At 41.0% G+C, this 22,926-nt stretch overlaps 1 protein-coding gene, 1 non-coding gene and 1 pseudogene across 2 annotated transcripts; all 3 read left to right on the plus strand.

Annotated features, from left to right (window-relative positions):
• Window positions 1-2,457: 2,457 nt before the first annotated feature.
• LOC115899160 lies at window positions 2,458-2,777 on the plus strand (annotated as a pseudogene).
• A 7,516-nt stretch (window positions 2,778-10,293) lies between these two features.
• Window positions 10,294-10,397, plus strand: LOC115899472. Its single transcript, XR_004059171.1, has one exon. It is a non-coding gene; the product is annotated as a small nucleolar RNA U13 (small nucleolar RNA).
• Window positions 10,398-13,417: 3,020 nt separating this feature from the next.
• Window positions 13,418-13,688, plus strand: LOC115899161 (40S ribosomal protein S29). The gene has a single exon (XM_030936290.1). The coding sequence runs from the start codon at window positions 13,429-13,431 to the stop codon at window positions 13,597-13,599; it is 171 nt and encodes a 56-aa protein (XP_030792150.1). The 5' UTR covers window positions 13,418-13,428; the 3' UTR covers window positions 13,600-13,688.
• The last annotated feature ends 9,238 nt before the right edge of the window (window positions 13,689-22,926 follow it).

Genomic DNA, 22,926 nt, shown 5'->3' on the forward strand with positions numbered 1-22,926 from the left:
ACCCTGTAAGGAAAGCATTTTCTCCATTTTACAGATGGAAAAACTGAGGAAGAGTGGTTGCCTAAGGTCACATGTTGTTGGAATTTGAACTTCATGTTTGTCTGTATGGCAGACATGGAGATTCCATGCTTACATTGCCCCTTCAATAAAGGACTCACTCCCCTGCTACCAAGAATGTTGGTTTATTTGCCCCCAGCAATTAGTTCCTTCAAGGACCACCTCAGTTTTTAAGCCACAGTCACTCTCTTCTTAAGGCAGCTCCCAGCCAATGGCTGAGCAAGGTGGTAGCACAATGGCCCATCCCTCTTCTACCAATGTGGAACTCCTCTAACAAGCGATTTTTGCTCAGAGTACCCCATTAGACTGGCAGAGGCTTTGTCAAGTCTACATCAGAGGCCAAGAGCTCTTCCTGGCCAAACTGCTTCCTCCCTTTTCCATTCACAGATGTCCTCCCCTTTGCACTTCTACCTCTGTTGCAGCATCTAGTTCCAGAGAACCCAATGGAGACTCCCAACAGCCTAACTGCAAAGTTCTCCCTTTTTCTGACACTTTATCTTCATTTTCACTTGTCCTTAGGTAACAATGCTGCAGTGCAGGAAGTGAGCTCCCTCTTGGTAGCAGGGGCTTCTCCCCTTCCAGAAGAAAGCTACTAAAAGTTTAATGATTAGGGCAGTTCCCAAAGAGTTAGTTATGCTTGATGATTATGTGTTCAATGCTCAAAGGCAGTTGGTAACATTCATACTTTGAGGTCTAAAGTCCAAGTAAAGAGTCTACCCCCATCTTCTCCCTTTCCCTGATATCAATTCTACTCCCTTAAGTTGCTACAACGTGGAATTAAGATATGTAGTTTTATTATTTGTTGTGCTTAATGGAAAAGCTTTAGGATTTCTGAGTTTAATTTAAAAAGCAGATGGTCATAAGCAACAAAAGAAAAAAATAAATAAATTGGACTTCATCAAAACTAAAAATTTTGTGCTTCAAAGTACACTATTAAGAAAGTACAAAAATAAGCCAGCACCCATAATTCCAGCTACTCAGGAGGCTGAGGGAGAAGGATCACTTGAGCTAAGGAGCTCAAGGCCAGCCTGGGCAACACAGAAAGACCCCATCTCTAAAATAATAATAATAACAAAGAAAGCAAAAAGACAGCCCAATTAAAAATGGGCAAAGAATTTGAATAAACATTTTTTCAGATAAAGTATACAAATAGCCAACATGCACATGAAAAGATGTTCAACATCATTAGTCATTAGGGTAATGCAAATCAAAACCAGAATGACATATCACTTCATATCCACAAGCATGGCTATAATTTTTAAAATGGATAATAACAATTGTTGAAAAGAATGTGCAGAAATTGGAACTCTCATGCATTGTTGGTAAAACTGTAAAATAGTATGGCTGCCTTGGGAAACAGTTTGGCAATTCCTCAAGAAGTTAAATAAAGAGTTACCATATGACCCAACAATTTAACTCCTAGGTATATATCCAAGAGAATTGAAAACATGTGTCCACATAAAAACTCATACTCAAATGTTCACAGAAGCATCATTCGTAATTTCCAAAAAGTAGAAAGAACCCAAATATACATCAAGTGATGAATGGATAAACCAAATGAAGTATATCCACACAATGGAATATTATTCAGCCACAAAGAATGAAGTACTGATACATGCCACAACATGGATGAACCTTGAAAACATTATGCTATATAAAGAAGTCAGATATTAAAGCCCACATATTGTATGATGCCACTTATGTTAAACATCCAGAATAGGCAAATTCATAGAGACAGAGAGTAGATTAATGGTTGCCTGGGGCTGGGAGGAGGGAAAAATGAATAGTGACTGCTTAATGGGTATAAGGTTTATTTTAGGGTAGAGTTAGATAGTGATGATGGTTCACAACTTTGTGAATATAATAAAAACCACTGAAATGTGCAACTTTAAAGGGTAAATTTTATGATATGTGAGTTATATCTCAATAAAAACATTTTTAAGCTTCTGAGTTGAATATTTTACGTTTCCCTAAGGAGACCAAACCACTTCAATTAAGCTGGCTTATTAAGTGACCTTTGACTGATTTCCTCCCCCCAGGCTCATGGTCTTTGATAAAATTAAACTGCCTATCTTTGGTCTAAGAGGCTCATATTTCAGATACTTGAGGGCAGAGACTAGATTAAGTAAAGTCATTAAAGTTTTCATTTAGGGGAGAAAAGAAGAGAGCTAGCTGGGACCCGGTGAAAACCCAGATGTGGCATTAAGGACAATCAGGAAAACCGATCAGTCAACCAGAAAACAGAAATACTAGTCTGTCCTTCCTGTTAGAAAATGAGTTCAACATCAGGGTTTAGAGGACAATTCAAAAGACAAAGGTCCTCTGGCCAAAGCTCGGTCCAGCACTTTGAATCCATTTCCATCGGTTCTTACAGTCAGTCATCAGACCCCAACACTCAAAATGGTGAAGCAGAAGAGCAAGTTTGCTTTTCAGGAAGGCTCAGATGCTGCAGGCGATAAACTTGTAGTTGACTTCTCAGCCACATGATGTGGGCCTTGCAAAATGATCAAGCCCTTCTTTCATTGCCTTGCTGAAAAGTATTCCAGCGTGGGGTTCCTCAAAGCAGATGTGGATAACTGTCAGGATGGGATGTTCGCTTCAGAGTATGAAGAAATGTATGCCATCTTCCAGTTTTTTTAAAAGGAATGAAAGGTGGGTGGGCTCCAGTTTTTGGAGCTGATAAGGGAAAACTTGAAGCCACCATTAATAAATTAGTCTAATCATGTTTTCTGACAACATAATGAGCCATTAACTATTTAAAACTTGTAGTCTTTTATTTACCAAAAATAATGAAGTATGGAGACTATATACCCAGCTGCCATCTGATTATAAATGACAAACAAATATTAATTCTACCTTTTAAAACAAACAAAAAAAAAAGTTATCTGGCCTCATAGGAATAATTCTATCCTAATCTGAGGCCAGTGCCTAGAGCAAGTTGTGAAACTAGATTCAACCACAAACCTCAAGAAAGGATCCAAGGTTATGAGGCATCACGTCTTCATAATGAACAACTGATATGGCTCATTAAGTTTATGAAATGGTCATGTCTTCTTTTTACAAAAAAAGAACTAATGACCCACACATGTATGGACAACTGATTTTTGACAAAAGTGCAAAGGCAACTCAGTGGAGAAACGATACCTTCTCAACAAATGGTGCTGAAGTTATTGGATATCTTATCAAAACTAAAAAATAAGAAATCTCTCTGAGCATGCCCTGGCTGGAAAGGCTGCCCAAAGATAAAAAGATTAAATTAAATTAAAAATAAATAAAAATAAACTTCAATCCACACATTTTACTACACACAAAAATGAATTCAAAATAGATCATAGATCTAAATGTAAAACCTAAAACTATAAAACTTCTTAAAAAATAGAAGAAAAATTTGTGTTAACTTGAGTCTCAGGTAAAAATTTCTCAGCTATGGCACCAAAAATACAATCCATAAAAGAAAAAAAAATAAATTGGACTTCATCAAAACTAAAAATTTTACTCATTGAAAGACACAGCTAAGAAAATGAAAAGACAAGCTACACATTTGAAGAGACTCTTTGCAGAAGACGTTTCTGATAAAGGTCTTATGTCCAGAAAAATACAACAAACTCTAAAAATCCAACAAAAGAAAGCAACCGATTTTTCAAATGAGCTAAAGATTTGAACCGACACTTCAACAAAGAAGATAGATGGAAAGTAAGAACATGAAAAGATGCTCAATATAATTAGTCATTAAGAAAATGCAAATTCAAACCATAATGAGGCACCCTACACACCTATTGGAATGGCTAAACTTTTTTAAATGGCCATACAAGTATTGGCAAAAATGTGGAACAGGTGGAACTTTCATGGTACAACCACTTTGGAAGACAGTTTGGTAGTTTCTTTAAAAGTTAAATACATACCAAACATATTCCAAGATAGTTACCTGAAAGAAAAGATAGCATAATTTCAGAAAAGACTAGTACAAGATTCATCATAGCAACTTTGTCTGTAATAGCCAAAAAATAGAAACAACCCATTTGCCCATTCATGGTAAAATGGAGAAACAAATTGTGGTGTATCTATACAGTGGAGTATTATTCAGCAATTAAAAAAAAATGGACTGTTGCTATGCAGAACAATGTGAATGAGTCTCAAAGTAATTATGCTACATGAAAGACTCTTGAGAAAAGGAGTACATATTATATGATTCCATTTATGTAAAATTTTTAGAAATGCAAACAAATGTATAGTGACTGAAAGCATATCAGTGATTGCCCGAGGCTGGGGGAAAGGGGCAAAAGTGGGTGGGAAAGACAGACAGCAAAGGGATACAAAGAAACTCCAGAGGATGATGGGTATGTTCACTGTCTTGATTTTGAAGACAATTCTGTGGATGTATTTAAAACTCATGAAATTGTAAACTTTATATGTAGTTTATCGCATGTCAGTTGTACCTCAATAAAGCTAGAGAGACAAAAAAAGAGACAGAAAAAAAAAAAAAAGAAAGAGACAGAGAGAGAGAATTCATGAGTAAATGTACAACGTATCATTAGGCTGGGCACAGTGGTTCACACCTGTAATCCCAGCACTTTGGGAAGCCGAGGTGGGCAGATCACCTGAGGTCAGGAGTTCAAGACCATCGTGGCCAACATGGTGAAACCCCATCTCTACTAACACACACACACACACACACACACACAAATTAGCAGGGCATGATGGCAGGTGCCTGTAATTCCAGCTACTCGAGAGGCCGAGACAGGAGAATCGCCTGAACCCCAGGAGGTGGAGGCTGTAGTGAGCCGAGATTGAGACATTGCACTTCAGCTTGGGCTAAAGAGCGAAATGCCATCTCAAAAAAAAAAAGAAGTATCATGATAATATCCTACAAAATGGAAAAAATGTGACAGAGACTGCAGCTCAGATCCTGTCCCACCCAAAGGACTTGGGGTTTCAGGATGGAATAATCCCAGAAAGCCCAGTTGGCTGACGCTTCCCCAGATCTTTTACACAAACTTTTCCTTTATCAGAACACCTATCTCTCACCTTATTGCTGTTGAATATCAATGTATCTTTCAAGCCCAGCTCAAATCTAAACTATTCCCTGAAGCTTTCATTGTCTTCTCCAGGCAGAGCTAGTTTGTGGCTCAGTCTGTGCTCTCTCAGCAACTGGGAATCCAGTAATATATCCCCCTTGATATTCTAGGATGTAAGATTTGTGGTTTCAGCTGTTCCCAAAAGACCATAAACGTCCCCCAACTTGTACTGATTTGTCATTTTACTGAGGCATAAATTTGATTCCAGCCAGCTATGAAGTCCCTACAGAGAAGGAGTAGATGAAATAGTGAGTAAGACAAGCCCCAACCCACCCCCAAGACTTCATAACCCAAACCAACTTGGTTGGCATCTACTTAACAAAAAACAAATTTTATTTTTTCTTTTATGAAGAATGGACTGCCCCCCCGCCTCTCCACCACCAACAACAAAAAACTATCATCTGGTGATGGAAATGATGAGTGAGTGAAACAGCCCAAAAATGGAATGGTCCTTAGCCAGAAAATAGCTTTATAAATTACTTTAATCTTTTATTAAGAATCTGGAAGGATCACTTAAAAATCTTTGTTGTACTTCACAGCATTTTATGGGGAGAAGTTATATATATACTACAGTGGAATTAACAGGATTGGAAATTTGAAAAGGCTTTGGGCCTTGCCCCTCAATAATGTTAAAATTTCCCAGTAGCTCTAGTGAGTACTCATCACATTGCGTTATAATCATGTGTTTAGCTATCCCTCCAGCCTAAGAAGCAGTCATTGACACCCGAGAGCCACAGCATCTGGGCTCAGATCTCAGTTCACCTAATAACCAACTTGAACAGGTTGCTTCACCTCTGGGTGCCTTGATTTCCTCATCTTTAAAGTAGTAAAATAGGCCAGGCACAGTGGCTCACGCCTGTAATCTCAGCACTTTGGGAGGCCAAGGCGGGTGGATCACCAGGTCAGGAGATCGAGAACATCCTGGCTAACACAATGAAACCCGGTCTCTACTAAAAATACAAAACCTTAGCTGGGCGTGGTGGTGGGCACCTGTAGTCCCAGCTACTCGGGAGGCTGAGGTAGGAGAATGGTGTGAACCCGGGAGGCAGAGCTTGCAGTGAGCCAAGATTGCACCACTGCACTCCAGCCTGGGCAACAGAGCAAGACTCTGTCTCAAAAAAAAAAAAAAAAAAATACTAAAATAGTACCTAACTAATCACATTAATTTTGAGGGTTAAATATGGCGATACGTAAAAAGCACTTAAACTGGTGTCTGACCCGTCAAAAGTGATTGATAAATGCTAGTAACTAGTTTAAGAGTTTGCTCAAGGGCAGAGTTTATGTCTTAGGGAGCTTTTTAAAAATGTCTAGCTCTCCAGTGGCTTAATGCAGTGACTTGTGCACATGGTACGTGCTCAATGAGAGCTGAAAGAATGAGTGAAGGAGTCAGTGAGTAAATGAGTTATGGCTCTGCCACTTTGTCCATAAAGTAGAAATTGCTTTATTCTAGTATAATGGCGGCATTTTGGCTTGGCTGGTCTGGTATTCACACATAACTAATTCTGGCCAACATTCTCACAATTATCAAATCCACTACTGCAACCAATTTGCAACTTTTGAGAAACATGGTGCTATGATTGAGAGTGAATGAAAGGAGCAGAGAGGACTGATGGAGGGGCAATGCTTGACCTTTGACATGGTTTGGATGTGTGTCCCCTCCAAATCTCATGTAGAAATGTGGTCCCCGATGTTGAAGGTGGTGCATGGTGGAGATGTCTGGGTCATGGGGATGGATCCCTCGCCAGTGGCTTAATGCTGTCCTCGTGGTAATAAGTGAGTTCTCACTTTATTAGTTCACATGAGAGCTGGTTGTTTAAAAGAGCATGGCGTCTCTCTCTTGCTCCCTCTCTCACCATGTGACATGCCTTCTGCCGCAAGTAAAAGCTTCCTGAGGCCTCACCAGAAGCCGAGCAGATGCCAGCACCATGCTTGCACAGCCTGCAGAATCATGAGCCACATAAACCTGTTTTCTTTATAAATTACCTAGTCTCAGGTATTCCTTTATAGCAATGCAAAATGGACTAATGCCTGTTGACCATGGTGGAGAGATGAGGAATAGAATCTGCCAAAACTGTTCAAGAGATGCAGAAGACAGAGCTGCCTTGTTATTCAGGTAGCACGCACTCTTGCCCCCTGAAGTCTATGTTCAACCCAGCACCTGGTGTCATCCTTTTAAAATGTAAATTGGATCATGTCACTTTCCTACAGAAAACCCTCCAGTGGCTCCTTGTCTCACTTGGAACAAAACCCAAAATCCTCCCAATGGCCTGGAAGGTCATCATACAACCAGTGGTGCCTCTCCCCTCCCACCTATCTTGCTCCTCCTTGCACACTCCACTCTTGCCTTTCTGCTAGACCTTAGCCTTCTTGCTGTTCCTCAGACACTCTCAGGAGACTCCTACTTGGAGTCTTTGCACTTGCTATTCCCTCTGCCAGGTATGCTTCTCCCCAGAAGTTCATGGTTTGCTTTGCCACTTCATTTGAATCTCTGCACGAATACCCACTCTACCTACCTAAAACTCCATGACTGTAGGGACTTTATTGTATGCATTGCTCCAGCACCAATACCTGGCCTAGTGTCTGGCACAGAGTATTCAATAAATACTTGTTGATTGATCTAGGTAAAAAAACCCCAGGAATCCTCTTGGTTTCTGCTCCTATCTCCCTTCCAGGGCTAAGTCCTCCCCAAGTAGAAGCTTCTCCCTAGTAGTGAACTATCTGTGTCCAAACATAACTCCTGCACCCCCAGCAAAATAAGGGAGATAAAAATGTGTTATTGAAACAAAAAGGAGCTGCTGATTGTATAATCCTCTGGTGGAGAAACTCAGGGATCCTCGGCTTGACAAAATGAGTTTGCATTTGCCATTGTTTTCAAGGAAAGGCATAAGGTATAAGGCGTTCAAAAAACGGAAGTCCTGATTACTGTGACTGTTCAACAACTAAAGTAATGGAAGGGAATATGGTATGAAAAGAGAGAAAGAAAAGGAAAAATCTGAATCATTCATGAGGCTCCCCCAGGGTGGGATTCAAGAATATGCATTTTAACAAGTTCCTTGAGCGCTTTTTAAGCAATCAGCTTAAGACAGGTCCTTGGAAATGGCCTAGAGATTTAATAAAGGATGAGTTCACACATTATGGTGGGAAGGACATGAGCCATTACAGCCAAAAAGGCCTGGGTTCAAATCCTGCCATCACTGCTTATTATCTGTGTAACCCTCTGCTATTCATACCTCTCAGATGCTGATGTTCAATTTCTAGTTACAATAGATAAATACATCTATCCTATTGTACTGTTATGATGGCTAAATTGAATAACATATGTAATGTGCCTGGTATATAGTAGTAATATAGATGGTAGTTTATTACTATTAGTTTTACGAATTCTGTTTTCTGAGTGCTTTCAACCTCCCTAGAATGTTCTGTGGCAAATTGGCATTCTTACCCCTCACCCCACTATGTGACCTTACAGAAGTGAAAACATATAGTCAAAAGGACCGATTCTTCTGCGAATAGGAAAATCTTCAGCCCATAGCTTCCCCAGAGTTCATCTTCTCTAGAATAGATCAAGGAACATATTTTTGCTCTTAACTACCCATTAAGCATTAATAATAAATCCTTATATTTTTAGAGTCTTCACTCTACCAAGGCTTTCACATATATTTCCATTATCACTCACTTTCAGAGGTCCAACAAGTGGCCTGTGTGCCCACAGCTAAAATGTGAGTGCTCTGGGACTTAAAACTCATAAACCCTGTGAACGTTCCATTAGATGACATTCCCCATCATCAAGACCTCCTCCCCCGAGGCAATAGGGCTCTGTAGTAATGGTGGAGAATGAGAAGGTAGCAAAGTCAATCTCCCAAGCTTGGCTCTCCATGAGAAGGTAACAGTCTCCCGAGCTTGACTCCACATACCGCAAGGATGATTCCATCCAAATCAGACGGTGGCAGCAGCGCCGCGTTCCGCTCAAGGCTGCCAGCCTTCTGCGACTCCACAGCCCCACCTGCTGGAGGCTGCCTTGCACACAGCCTGACTGTCCACAGCCAGCCCTGGACTACCGCTCTCCCTGAGTCCCACACGCCGCCCCGCTGGGGCTGGTTTGGGGGCTACCGTACAGACTGGTAGCCTCAAACTTTGACTGAGGGAAGCATCTTTATTTCTTTCACAGTCTATGGTAAATCTTAATCTATGCTGTTGAACGAACTCTTTGCTTTTTCTGAACTTCAGCTTCTCCCAAGTTGTAAACAGAGAGATTTCACCTCAGGCTTTCCAGGCCCTCCTAGGGTGTTACACCATGGAATAATAAGGCATCGACTCTGCCAGATGGAAAGAATTGGGACTTTGGAGAGAAAACTGCTGTAAATTTCAGAACTAGGGGGATAAAAGCAGCAGCATTCCCCAGGAAACATGGAAAAATGAAGTCTCAGAGAATCAAAGTAAGAAGCCACAAGAAATGGACTGTATTCAGCCCTCCACTTGGCTGTATTAAATGAGCACCTACTATGTGGCTGATACTGTGATACATGGATGAAACAGTCTCCACACTTTAAGTCTTTTCACTGGGACTTTCACTTTCCCTGGGACATCACCTTTCTCCTAGCCATCTTCCTGTCAGTTTTCCTTCTGTGTTCTTGGTAACCTCATTCCACTAAAAACAAATTATTCTATATCCATAACAACCTGCAGGAACTTTCACTATACCTTTCTCCTCCTTACCGTAATGGAAGCCTGGCCTTGCCCCAAGAACACTGGTTCACTTGCAGCCCTCTTAAGGGAAAGCTGCTCTTCCTCCCACGAGTTCTATTTTCCAGCCAAGAAGGGGGCACTTGGGGTCAGCAGTCTCCCAGCTTCCCCTGCCAGTTCTACATGATTACTTTTCTACCTTCATCAAAGTCCCCCTCATACCAAGTGGTTCATTGCCCTCTACTTCTGGCTGTCACTGACCCTGGCTCACAGCAGCTGAGGGCTCCCCCATTTACCTTACACATTAACCTCCACCATCATCCTGAGACAAACTGCCGAACCCAATCCATCCCACACCCTAACCTTCCCCGAACTTCCCTAATCATTTCAAATAACCTTCTGCTCTACTTATACTTTTCAAGGCCACAATTAGACCATTACTACCATAGCTCCACTGCCTCTCAAAAAAAAACTTTGGATCCTTTGGTAGTTCATAAGCGTGATGACTGGGTTTTCACTTTCATGCGTAAGATGTGCCTCCCTCAAACCTTGTTACAACATTGGCACATTACCCTTGTGATATGGAAAAGCATGAAACTTCAACATCCCACTTGAACCACAATCCTCCCAACTCTATTCTGTTCCTCCCACTTCACCACTCCTCGGCCTCACTGAGTTCCAGCCCTTTAACCCCTTTGTGGCCTCACAGTTTATCTTTCCCTTCCCCTCAATCCCCAGGCTTCAGTCTTTTAAAACCCAAGCTAGACCTCTGGCCAACAACTTGAATTATTTCCCACCAGCTCCCTCAATACCCATGCTCCCCTTTCCCTCCACTCATAAGTCCTGGAAAACCCTACAGAACCCAGTTCTACAGCTGCCCACCCTGGTCCTAAACCTGGAGCTCCGAGTCCTGGTACAGAATACTGTACACTCTGCAATAGATTTGTCTTTTGAGAGGTTCGTGAAGGACTATTAGAAATCCACCTCATTCTCCCCATCCCCTCATCATATAGCCTGGCCTCCTGCTTCACTGGGAAAATTAAGTCCAAGAACTCTCAACTTATCCCCTTCTTTCAAAAATATACTTGCATTACCCGCCACATGGTCTTCTTGAACCCAGTAAAGATATCTATAGGCTGGGCACAGTGGCTCATGCCTGTAATCCCTGCACTTCGGCAGGCTGCTTGAGCCTAGGAGTTCGAGACCAGCCTAGGCAACATAGTGAGACTCCGTCTCTATAAAAATAAATAAATAAATAAATCACATCTACAGTGCTTTGCCTGAGCAACATAATGACACCCCAGCCCTGCAAAAAATAAAAAATTAGCTGGGCCTGGTGATGCACTCCTATAGGCCCAGCTACTCAGGAAGCTGAGACAAGAGGATCCCTTGAGCCCAGAAAGTTGAGGCTGCAGTGAGCCACGTTCACGCCACTGCACTCCAGCCTGGGTAACAGAGCAAGGCTCTGTCTCAGAAAAAGGTAAAAAAAGCAACTTAGTGCTTACATCATACTTTATGGTGGAAGAATGAATGCTTTCCCTCCCAAGATCAAGAAGAAAGCAAGAAGATAGCTGCTCTTTCAGCTTCTATTCAACAATGTATAGCATTTCCAGTACAGAAGAGAGAGTGAAGAAGATAATACAAGTTGTAAAAGAAGAAGCAAAATGTTCTGTAGTCACAGATAGCATGATTGTGCCCATGGACACTCCTAAGGAATCTACCACAAAAAATTGTGAAAATGCCAGGCATGGTGGCTCACACCTGTAATCCCAGCACGTTAGGAGGCTGAGGTGGGAGGATCACATTAGCCCAAAAGTTCAAGACTGGCCTGAGCAACATAGTGAGACCCTGTCTCTACAAAAAATAAAAAATTAGTCCAGGCACGGTGGCTCACGCCTGTAATCCCAGCACTCTGGGAGGCCGAGGCAGGTGGATCACGAGGTCAGGAGATTTAGACCATCCTGGCTAACACGGCAAAACCCCATCTCTACCAAAAATACAAAAAATTACCCGGGCACGGTGGTGGGCACCTGTAGTCCCAGCTACTCGGGAGGCTGAGGCAGGAGAATGGCGTGAACCCGGGAGGCAGAGCTTGCAGGGAGCCGAGATTGCACCACTGCACTCCAGCCTGGGCGACAGAGCGAGACTCCGTCTCAAAAAAAGATAATAATAAAAATTAAAATTAAAAATTAAAAATTAGCTGGTCATGGTAGTGCACATCTGTATTCCTAGCTACTTGAGAGGCTGAGGTAGGATGATTGTTTGAGCCCAGGAGGTTAAGGCTGCAGTGAGCCACGATCACGCCACTGCACTCCAGCCTGGGTGACAGAGCAAGACTCCATCTCAAAAAATAATAATAATAATTAAATACAAATTTAAAAAATATGTATTTTTGGTCGGGCACAGTGGCTCATGCCTGTAACTCCAGCACTTTGGGAAGTCAAGGCAGGCAGATTGCCTGAGCCCATGAATTCAAGACCAGCCTGGACAACATGGTGAAACCCCGTCTTTACAAAAAAACACAAAAAAATTAGCTGGGCATGGGGGCACGCACCTGTTGTCCCAGCTACTTGGGAGCCCAAGGTGGGAGGATCATCTGAGCCTGGAGGTCAGAGTCTGCAGTGAGCCAAAATTGTGCCACTGTACTCCAGCCTAGGCAACAGAGTGAGACCCTGTCCCAAAAAAAAAATTTAAGTGAAAACTAATATGTGAATGTAACAATGTTACCAAATACAAGGTCAAATATCAAAAATAAAATATTTCTCCAAAGACTATGAATAAATAATTGGAATTTTTTAAAAACTTTAATACCATTTAAAATAGCATCAAGTAAGGAAAATGTTATACATACACACACACACGCACCATGGAATACTACTCAACCATAATAAAAGGAAGGAAATCATGTCTTTTGCAGCTACATGGATGGAATTGGAGGTCGTTATCCTAAACGAAATAACTCAGAAACAAGAAATCAAATACCACATGTTCTCACTTGTAAGTGGGACCTAAACAATGAGTACACATGGACATACAGAGTAGAAGAGCAGACATTGGAGACTACAAAAGGTGGGAGGGTGGGAGGTGGGTGTATTAGTTCATTTTCACACTTCTATAAAGAATTTCCTGAGACTGAGTAATTTATAAAGGAAAGAGATTTAACTGACTTACAGTTCCACATGACCAAGGAGGCCTCAGGATACTGACAATCATGACGGAAGGGGAAGTAGGCATGACTTACGTGGTGGCAGGTGAGAGGGAGAGCATGTGAGTAAAGGAGGAACCTGCCAAACACTTATAAAACTATCAGATCTCATGAGGACTCACTCATCACTATGAGAACAGCATGGGGGAAACTGCCCCCATGATCCAATCACCTCCCACCAGGTTCCTCCCTGAATACGTGAGGATAACAATTCAAGATGAGATTTGGGTGGGGACACAGAGCCAAACCAGATCAGAGGGTGAGGTCTGAAAAATTCCTTATTAGGTACAATGTGATAGGTACACTAAAAGCCCAGACTTTTTTACTACGTAATATATGTATGTAATAAAGCTGCACTTCTACCCCCTAAATATATAAAAATTAAAAATTGGCACTTCTGAGAGCAAGATGGGTCACCAGCAGCTGTACTGGAGCCACCCGCGAAAATTCGGCCAGGGTTCTCGCTCTTGTCGCGTGTGTTCAAACCGGCACGGTCTGATCCGGAAATATGGCCTCAATATGTGCCGCCAGTGTTTCCGTCAGTACGCGAAGGATATCGGTTTCATTAAGTTGGACTAAATGATCTTCCTTCAAAGGATTATCCAAGGCATCTACTCAGTGAAAAACCATGATAGTTCTTTGTACATAAAATAAACATTTGAAAAAAATAAATAAATAAAAAATAAAAAAATAATAAAATAAAAAATTAAATAAAATAGCATCAGGACTTCTAATTCTGATCGACATGGAGTCACAGGGACCAATTAAAACTCCAGGCACAATATATGAAACAACAGCTTTCAGACATTAGGCATCAGGCATCAGTGAATTCAGGAAACAAGCAAGGTGTGTTCTATGATTTTCTCAATCTGTGATAGGAAAGAGTTTCCAGGCTTCACCACAGGAAGGAGGAATGCAGGCAGAGCCCAAAAGTCTCCCTCAGTTCAGGAGATCATGCTGGGAATCTGAGGAGGCCAAGCCAGCTAGAGTTCATCCGGGAGAGCAACAGAGCTGAGAAAGCAGCACAGAGAAAGAGCTCCAGGGATCTGCGGAAGGTCTGCAGCTGAAGGCTGATCTGCACATGCGTGTGAGGAAACTACCAAAGGCTAAGAAAAATTACACCTGAAAAAAGTACAGGGAAAAATCTTCAGCGGTCACCTACTAGCCACAGTAGAAAACCTCATCATTAACAGGTCATCAGGTAGAATATTCAGAAAGGCGTTGCTGTAGTAGTGGGCAATATCAACCATACACCAAAGAATTCTGGTCATGCCAAACAAAGTAAGCCTCAGAAGGACCAAACAGTTTTCAAGTAACTTAACTACATCACAGAACAACACTCAAGAATATTAATAAGAATACAGAAGTATTCAGCACCCAACAAGGTAAAATACATAGTATTCGGAATTCAATAAAACATTATAAGACACACAAATAAGCAAGAAAATACAATTCATAATGAAGAGAAAAATCAATGAGAACTAATCTAGAAATGACATGGATGATAGAATTAGTAGACAAAGACATTTAAGTGGTTATTAAAGCTATATTCATATGTTCAAGAAGGTAAAGGAAAGATTGAGCATGTTAAGTAAAAACATTGAAGATATTTTTAAATTACCAAATGGACTGACTGTTGTGGCTCATGCTTCTAATCCCAGCACTTTGGGAGGCTGAGGTGGGTAGATCACTTGAGTCTAGGAGTTCAAGACCAGCCTGGGAAACATCGGAAGATCCCATCTGTACAAAAAAAAATTTTCAGAAAAAATCCCATAAGAAAAGATCCCATCTGTACAAAAAAATTTTTTTACAGAAAATGTGGCACATATACACCATGGAATACTATGCAGCCATTAAAAAGGATGAGTTTGTGTCCTTTGTAGGGACATGGATGCAGCTGGAAACCATCATTCTCAGCAAACTATCGCAAGAACAGAAAACCAAACACCACATGTTTTCACTCATAGATGGGAACTGAACAATGAGATCACTTGGTCACAGGAAGGGAACATCACACACCGGGGCCTGTTGGGGGTGGGAGAAGGGGGGAGGGATAGCATTAGGAGATATACCTAATGTAAATGACGAGTTAATGGGTGCAGCACACCAACATGGCACATGTATACGTATGTAACAAACCTGCACATTGTGCACATGTATGCTAGAACATAAAGTATAATAAAAAACTAAATAAATAAGAAATTTGTTGGGCATGGTGGTATGCACCTGTAGTCCCAGCTATTTGGGGTGAGGTGGGAGAATCGCTTGAGCCTGGGAAGTCAAGGCTGCAGTGAGCCAAGACTGAGCTACTGCACTCCAGCCTGGGTGACAAAGTTAGACCCTGTCTCAAAAATAAATATATAAAAATAAGAAGCCCAAATTGAACTTGTAAAGATAAAAATTGAAATATTTGAGATTAATAACAACACATTAGACATTGAAAAAATTTAGTGAAGTCTAAGACAGAGCAATAGAAACTATCCAAAATGAAACATGGAAAGAAAAAAGACTGAAAAAAAATGGCCAGAGCATTAGTGAGCTACGAGGCAATCAGACTCCAAAGGGGGAAAAAGAAAGAGACAGAGGGAGTGAGAAGAGAGGTCAGAAAAAAGATATTAAGAAATAATAACTGAAATTTTCCAATTGTTATGAAAATTAGATGTCCAGAAACCTAAGAAACTTAATAAACCCCAGGCACAAGAAACATGAAAAACCAAGCACATCATAAAATTGCATCAAAAACATAATATGCTTAGGAATAAATTTAACAAAATAGGCGCAAAATCCATACGTGAAAAACTAGAAAACATTGCTGAGAGAAATTAAAGAATACCTAAATAAATTGACAGATATATTTTGTCCATGGATTGGAAGACACAATATTGCTGTCCACTCTTACCAAAATGATTGATCGATTCAATAATTCCAGCGAAAAACCCTACAGACTTTATTTCACATAAATTGACAAACTGATTTTAAAATGTATATGGAAGTTCAAATGACCTAGAATACCCAACACAGTTTTGAAATAAAGAGTAACAAAGTTGTAGGACTTGTATAACCTCACTTCAAGGCTTATGATAGAGCACCCTAAATAATACAATGTAATATTAGGGTAAGGAAAGACAAATACACAAATACAACTAAATAGACCAGAAATAGACCTGATGCATGGCCAACAAGCACATGCTAAGATGTTTAATCATTAGTCATCAGGTAAACAGAAATTAAAATCACAATGAAGTACTACCACACACACCTACCAAAATGACTACAAATTAAAAATTGCAATGATACCAAGTTTGGTGAGAAAATACAGCATCTAGAAATCTCATATATTACTGAAGACAGTATAAAACAGTTGAATCCTTATCTTGATTATTATAAATAGTGCTGTAATAAACATGGCAATGCAGATATCTCTTTGATATACTAATTTCCTTTCTTATACCCAGCAGTGGGATCGCTGAGTCACATGGTAGTTGTATTTTTAGTTTTAGTTTTTTGAAGAATTTCCATACTGTTTTTCATAACGGCAGTACTAATTTACATTCTCACCAATTGTGTGCAAGCGTCCCCTTTTCTCCTCTTCACCAGCATGTTAGTTTTTATCTTTTTGATAATACCATTTTAATTGGGGTGAGATAATATCTCATTGTGGTGTTGACTTGTATTTCCCTGATGATTAGTGATGTCAAGCATTTTTTCATATACCTGTTGGCCATTTGTATTTCTTCTTTTGGGAAGTGTCTATTCAGAACATTTGCTCAGTTTTTACCTGGATCTAATTTCGTTCTTCTGCATATGGATCTTCAGTTTTCCCAGCACCATTTTTTTTTTTTTTTATAGTTTTCTGACAGAGAGGTCTCTCTTTGTCACCCAGGCTGGAATGCAGTGGTGCAACCACAGCTCACAGCAGCCTTGACCTCCCAGGCTCAAGTGATCTTCCCATCTCAGCCTTTTGGGTAGCTAGGACCGTGGGAACGCACCACCACATGTGGATAATATTTTTTATTTTGTAGAGTCTTTCTTGCCAAGGCTGGTCTTAAACTCCTGGGCTCAGGCATTCCTCCTGCCTTGGCCTCCCAAAGTGCTGGGATTACAGGTTTGAGCCACTACACCTGGTCCCCAGGATTATTTATCGAAGCAATTGTCCTTTCCCCAGTGCATGTTCCTGGTGTCTTTGTCAAAAATGAGTTGGCTGTAAATGTATGGATTTATTTCTGGGTTCTCTACTCTGTTCCACTGGTGTATGTATCTGTTTTTATGGCAGTACCATGCTGTTTTGGTTATTATTGCTTTACGGTGTAATTTAAAGTCAGGTTATGTGATGCCTCCAGCTTTGTTATTTTTGTTCAGGATTGCTTTGGCTATTCAATGTCTTTTGTGAGTCCATCCAAATTTTAGGATTGTTTTTCTATTTCTGTAAAGAATGTCATTGGCATTTTGGTAGGAACTGCATATAATCTATAGGTTGCTTTGGGCGGTATGGGCATTTTAACAATACTAATTCTTCCAATCCATGAACATGGGATATCTTTCCATTGTGTGTGTTTCCTCTTCAATGTCTTTCATCAGTGTTTTATAGTTTTAATTGTAGAGATCTTTCACTTCTTTGGTTAAATTTATTCCTAGGTATTTTATTATTGTAAATGAGATTGCTTTCTTGATGTATCCTTTTTTAGATTGTTTGCTGTTGGCATATAGAAATGCTGCTGATTTTTGTGTGTTGATTTTGTATCCTTCAACTTTACTGAATTCATGTATTCTAACAGTTTTTTTGTGGAGTCTTTAGGCTTTTCTAAATATAAGATCATGTCAGCTGTAAACAGGGACAATTTTACTTCTTCCTTTCCAGTTTGAGTTCCCCTTATTTCTTTCTCCTGCCTAATTGTTCTGGCTAAGAATTCCAGTGCTGTGTTGAATAAAAGTGGTGAAAGTGGGCATCTTTGTCTTGTTTCAGATCTCAGAGGAACAGCTTTTAATTCAGCATGATGTTAACTTTGGGTTTGTCATATATGGCCTTTATTGTTTTGAAGTATGTTTCTTCTATACTTAGTTTGTTGTAAGTTTTTATTATAAAGAGATGGTGAATTTTATCAAATGCTGTTTCCTGCATCTATTGAGATGATCATATAGTTTTGTTCTTTATTCTTTTGTACAATGTGGTATATCACATTTATTGATTTGTGTATGTTGAACCATCCTTGCATCCCTGGAATAAATCCCACTTGATTCTGGTGTGTTGTCTTTTTGATGCATTGTTGGATTATGTTTGCTAGTATTTTGTTGAGAATTTTTGCATCCATGTTCATCAGGAATATTGGCCTGTAGTTTTATTTTTGTTGTTGTTGTATCCTTATCTGGTTTTGGTATTAGAGTAATGCTTATCTTATGGAATGAGTTAGAAGTAATTCTCTCCTATTTGTCCTTTTGGAATAGTCTGAAAATAATTGGTGTTACTTTGGAGGGAGATTTTAATACAATGGAAATGTTCTACATCTTGAGTGGGGGCAACATGAGTATATACTTGTCAAAACTGCACCAGAACTGCCTGTCAGCTGCTCAGGCAGTAGCATCTGATGGTGGCATCTCTCTGGGAACTGTACATTCAAAATAGGTGCATGGGTTGTATGTAAATTACATCTCAATAAAGTTGATTTTTAAAAAGGAAATAGAAAAAATCTAATTAAATTAATCCCTCTCTCCTGATTCTCCACCAACATCTCTGGAGAGTCCTCCTTAATCTTCTTTATAAATTCTTCACTTTTCCCTTTGAAACTCAGGGGTTACTTGATGTTCCATTCTTGATGCTCTTCTCCCTCATATAACCATAATTATTTCACTCAGTATTTGTGTTATAACTACCACCTATTTGAGGATCGTTTCAAATCTATATTTCTTGCACAGACTTTTCCCTTGCACAGACTAGCCCCAGAGAGCTATATCCAAATGCTTAATGGAAAATCTGTATCTCAAGCTCAACATATCCAAAACTAAGATAATTACCATACATAGGCCAGAAGCAGTGGCTTACGCCTGTCATCCCAACACTTTGGGAGGCCAAGGCAAGAGGAAAACCTGAGCCCAGGAGATCAAGACCAGCCTGGGAAACATAGCGAGACCCCATCTCTAAAAAAAAAAGAAAAATTAGTCAGGCATGGTGGCATGTGCCTGTAGTCTTAGTTACTCAGGAGGCTGAGGTGGGAGGATTACTTGAGCCCAGGAGTTCGAGGCTGCAGTGCACTATGACTGTGCCACTCTACTCCAGCCTGGGTTACAGAGCAAGAGTCTATCTATCTCTAAAAAAAAAAATTACCACACACAACTTTAAGCCTACCTTTTATACAATATTCTTTATTTTTCTTTTCTTTTTTATTTTTCTTTTGAGACAGAGTCATGCTCTGTTGCCCAGGCTAGAGTGCAGTGGTGCAGCCTTGGCTCACTGCAACTTCCACCTCCCAGGTTCATGTGACTCTTGTGCCTCAGCCTCCCAAGTAGCTGGGATTACAGGCATGCACCACCATGCCTGGCTAATTTTTGCATTTTTAGTAGAGACAGGGTTTTGCCATATTGGCCAGGCTGGTCTCAAACTCCTGGCCTCAAGTGATCCACCTGCCTCATCCTCCCGAAGTGCTGGGATTACAGGCATGAGCCATCACGCCTGGCCCTATACAATATTCTTCATATGCATTGATGTGCTGTGGCTGACACATAGTAAACACTTTATATATTATTTGTTGAATGAATGAAATGTGAAATAACTAACAGTCAAATATGTCTTCAATTCTCTCTGGTGAGCACCTATATTATTAAGCTCATGACCAACATGCTTTGTGGAAATAATTTCCACAAATGTTAGTTCATTCTCTTGTTTCTTTCTCCTCCCCACCACTACCTCCACTCCCACCCCAGATGGAGAGAGGGTGAGAATGGAGTTGGTACACATCTCTGAATAGCACCTCCTCAGATTGACGGGCTTCAGTATTTCAAGATAAGAAAAGCTGCTCTCCTCTTCCCCTTCTTTCCCCCTTCCAACATCGTGGTCACCGCAAGAACTGCCTGCAATTGGTATTCTGGGCAGATGTAGCCAGCTGCAAGGTGTGTTATCTGATAGTGCATCTGTCTGGAAAACCAGAAAAGGGAAAACTGTGTTTAGAAGGTATATTTTTCTCCTCCCCAGGTAAGCAGGAGAAATAATAGAATTCATATAGGAATGACTGTGCAGCAAAACTTCTGTGCACTAGGTGTTTATCCCAGTTCATAAAAACAACTGTTTTGAAGTAATGAAAAGAACTCCCTGTTGGGGAAGCAAATGGAACAACATGTTTCTGAAACAGTTTGAAAGAAAACATCACACTCAATGACCAGACAGCAAAAACATGTCAAGCAGATTGGAACAGTTTGCTTCGCTCACAAATCTTCCCCAGATGAGGCTCCAGGAAAGGCTGGACCCCTTGAAATCATACTACCATCAGGAAACCACGTGGCCTTCTATTGTCAAACCCATACAGCCTACTCAGCTTCAGGGGGATGTAAAGGCTCCCCTTTTTTTCTATACTCAGAGCCTAAAAATTCAACTTCATATCTGTTTCTTTAATGGTACCCTACCAACTCTGAACCTTGGGACGCTGTCCCCCAAGTCCTTTTCTCTGTTGTCTCTAAAAACAAACACACAAGCTTTTATGGTTGGAAGAATTAGCTGCTATTCACTAGAGGAAAATAGACACGGAAAAACAAAAGCAATAAAGACGAAAACGTTTATTTACCTAAGAGCTCTTATATACAGGGTAACCAAATGTCCCTGTTAGCCCAAGACGGTCCCGATTAACATCTATTTTCCTGGCATAATTACTAATTGCATCTGTTTCACTCTCAAAAGTATCATGTTTGGTCATAAAGTAGAATAAGTTATCCTATTTATATGGCACTTACTTTATGCCGGGCATATAAACGTTAACCTATTTGATCCTCAAAGCAATCTCATGAGATAAGAAACGTTTTCAAAGTAATCAAACCAAAGCATGGAAAGGTTGAGTAGCTTGCCCAAGAGTACACATATAGTCAGCATCTGAGCCAGGATTTGCCAACAGAGGCAACTGGCTTCAATGTCCTTGTCCTTAACCATTGTGGTAAGCTATGACAAAGCTTTAGGAAATCATGCGTTCTTTCATTTAATAAGTATAATTAATGCTTACTATGTGCCAGGCACCATGCTACAAACTAGGACTACAGTCATGAAACAGGCCAAGGATGTGCCCTGAGGAAACTTTCAGTCTGAGGGAAACACAGATACAACTAAAAGGACAAGGAGTACAGGCACAGGGTCCATGGAGAACAATCGGGATAGAGGTGGGGGTGGCATCTAATCAGGCATTAAGAGATCGTGGAAAGTTTCCTGGAGGAAGTGACATCTGAGGAGAGTGCTGAAGAAAGAGCATTTTATCTAGACTGGAAGGACCAGGAAAATGTGGTTCAGGCAGAACAGTAAATCAGATGGTCCTAAAGCCAGAGAAATCACAATGAATTTACATAGTTCAGGAGGGTTAGTGTTGCCTGGGGTCAGGGAAGGAGCAAAAGTTGGAGCTAGAAATATATACAAAGGCCAGATCAAGAGGAGATGTGACTGACATGCTCACATTTGCACTTTGTCCTGAAATTAATGGGAAGCACATGGCTTACTAGGAACTTAAGCAGATAAGTGACCTGATCAAATTTTCACTTTACAAAAATCATTAGTGCTGCCATGCAGAAATGGTTTGAAGAGGCAAGAGCCAGAGCAAACACAGGAAACTCAGACAGAAGGCTGTTGCCAGGATCCATCAGAGGGAGGAAGCAGGCTTGAACTAAGGTGGTGACTAGAGATGCAGAAAGACTTGGTGGATCAAGGAGGTAGAACTGGCAGGATTTGGTGATGGGGAAGATGTGGTGAATGAGGGGAAAGAAGGGTTACAGATGCCAGAGAGATGTCCTATCCGAGTCTGGAGCTCAGGAGAGAGACCTGGGCAAGAGACACACATTTGGGAATCACCCACATACAGATGGTAACTAAGCCAGCTGGTTAGGTGGCTTACACAGGAGAGTGTGTAGAGTGTGAAGTGAAAGAATTTGCAAGACCAGGCACGGTGCCTCATGCCTGTAATCCCAGCACTTTGGGTGGCCAAGGTGGGAAGATCTGAGTTCGAGACCAGCTTGGGCAATGTAGGGAGATCCCATCTGTAGAAAAAAATATTTTTAATTAGATGGCCTGGGCCGGATGCAGTGGCTCATGCCTGTAATGACAGAACTTTGGGAAACCAAGGCAGGCAGATCACCTGAGGATGGGAGTTCAAGACCAGCCTGACCAACATAGAGAAACCCCATCTCTACTAAAAATACAAAATTAGCTGGGTGTGGTGGCACATGCCTACAATCCCAGCTACTCAGGAGGCTGAGGCAGGAGAATTGCTTGAACCCAGGAGGCAGATGTTGTGGTGAGCCGAGATCACGCCATTGCACTCTAGCCTGGGCAGCAAGAGCAAAATTCCGTCTCAAAAAAAAAAAAAAAAAATTACCTGGGCAAGGTTGCATGCATCTGTGGTCCCAACTACTAGGAGGCTGAAGTGGGAAGATCACTTGAGCCCAGAAGGTCAAGGCTGCAGTGAGCTATGATTCCACCATTACACTCCAGCCTGAGTGACAGAGCGAGACCGTGCCTCAAAGCAAAAAAATAGAAAAAAGAAAAGAAAAGAAAAAAAGAACTGGCCACATCATCCAGTGTTAGTGTCTCTCCTAACAAGAAAATACAAAGAAAAAAACTGTCCATGCGCCAGTTGGGGTGGCTCATGCCTGTAATCCCAGCACTTTGGGAGGCCGAGGAGGGTCCATCACCTGAGGCTGGGAGTTCAAGACCAGCCTGACCAACAT

This window comes from Rhinopithecus roxellana, chromosome 8 (genome assembly GCF_007565055.1).
Source record: "Rhinopithecus roxellana isolate Shanxi Qingling chromosome 8, ASM756505v1, whole genome shotgun sequence".
Lineage (NCBI taxonomy): Eukaryota > Metazoa > Chordata > Mammalia > Primates > Cercopithecidae > Rhinopithecus > Rhinopithecus roxellana.

Coding starts and splice junctions, on each gene's coding strand:
- LOC115899161 (XM_030936290.1), top strand. CDS start 13,429: ATGGGTCACCAGCAGCTGTACTGGAGCCACCCGCGAAAATTCGGCCAG.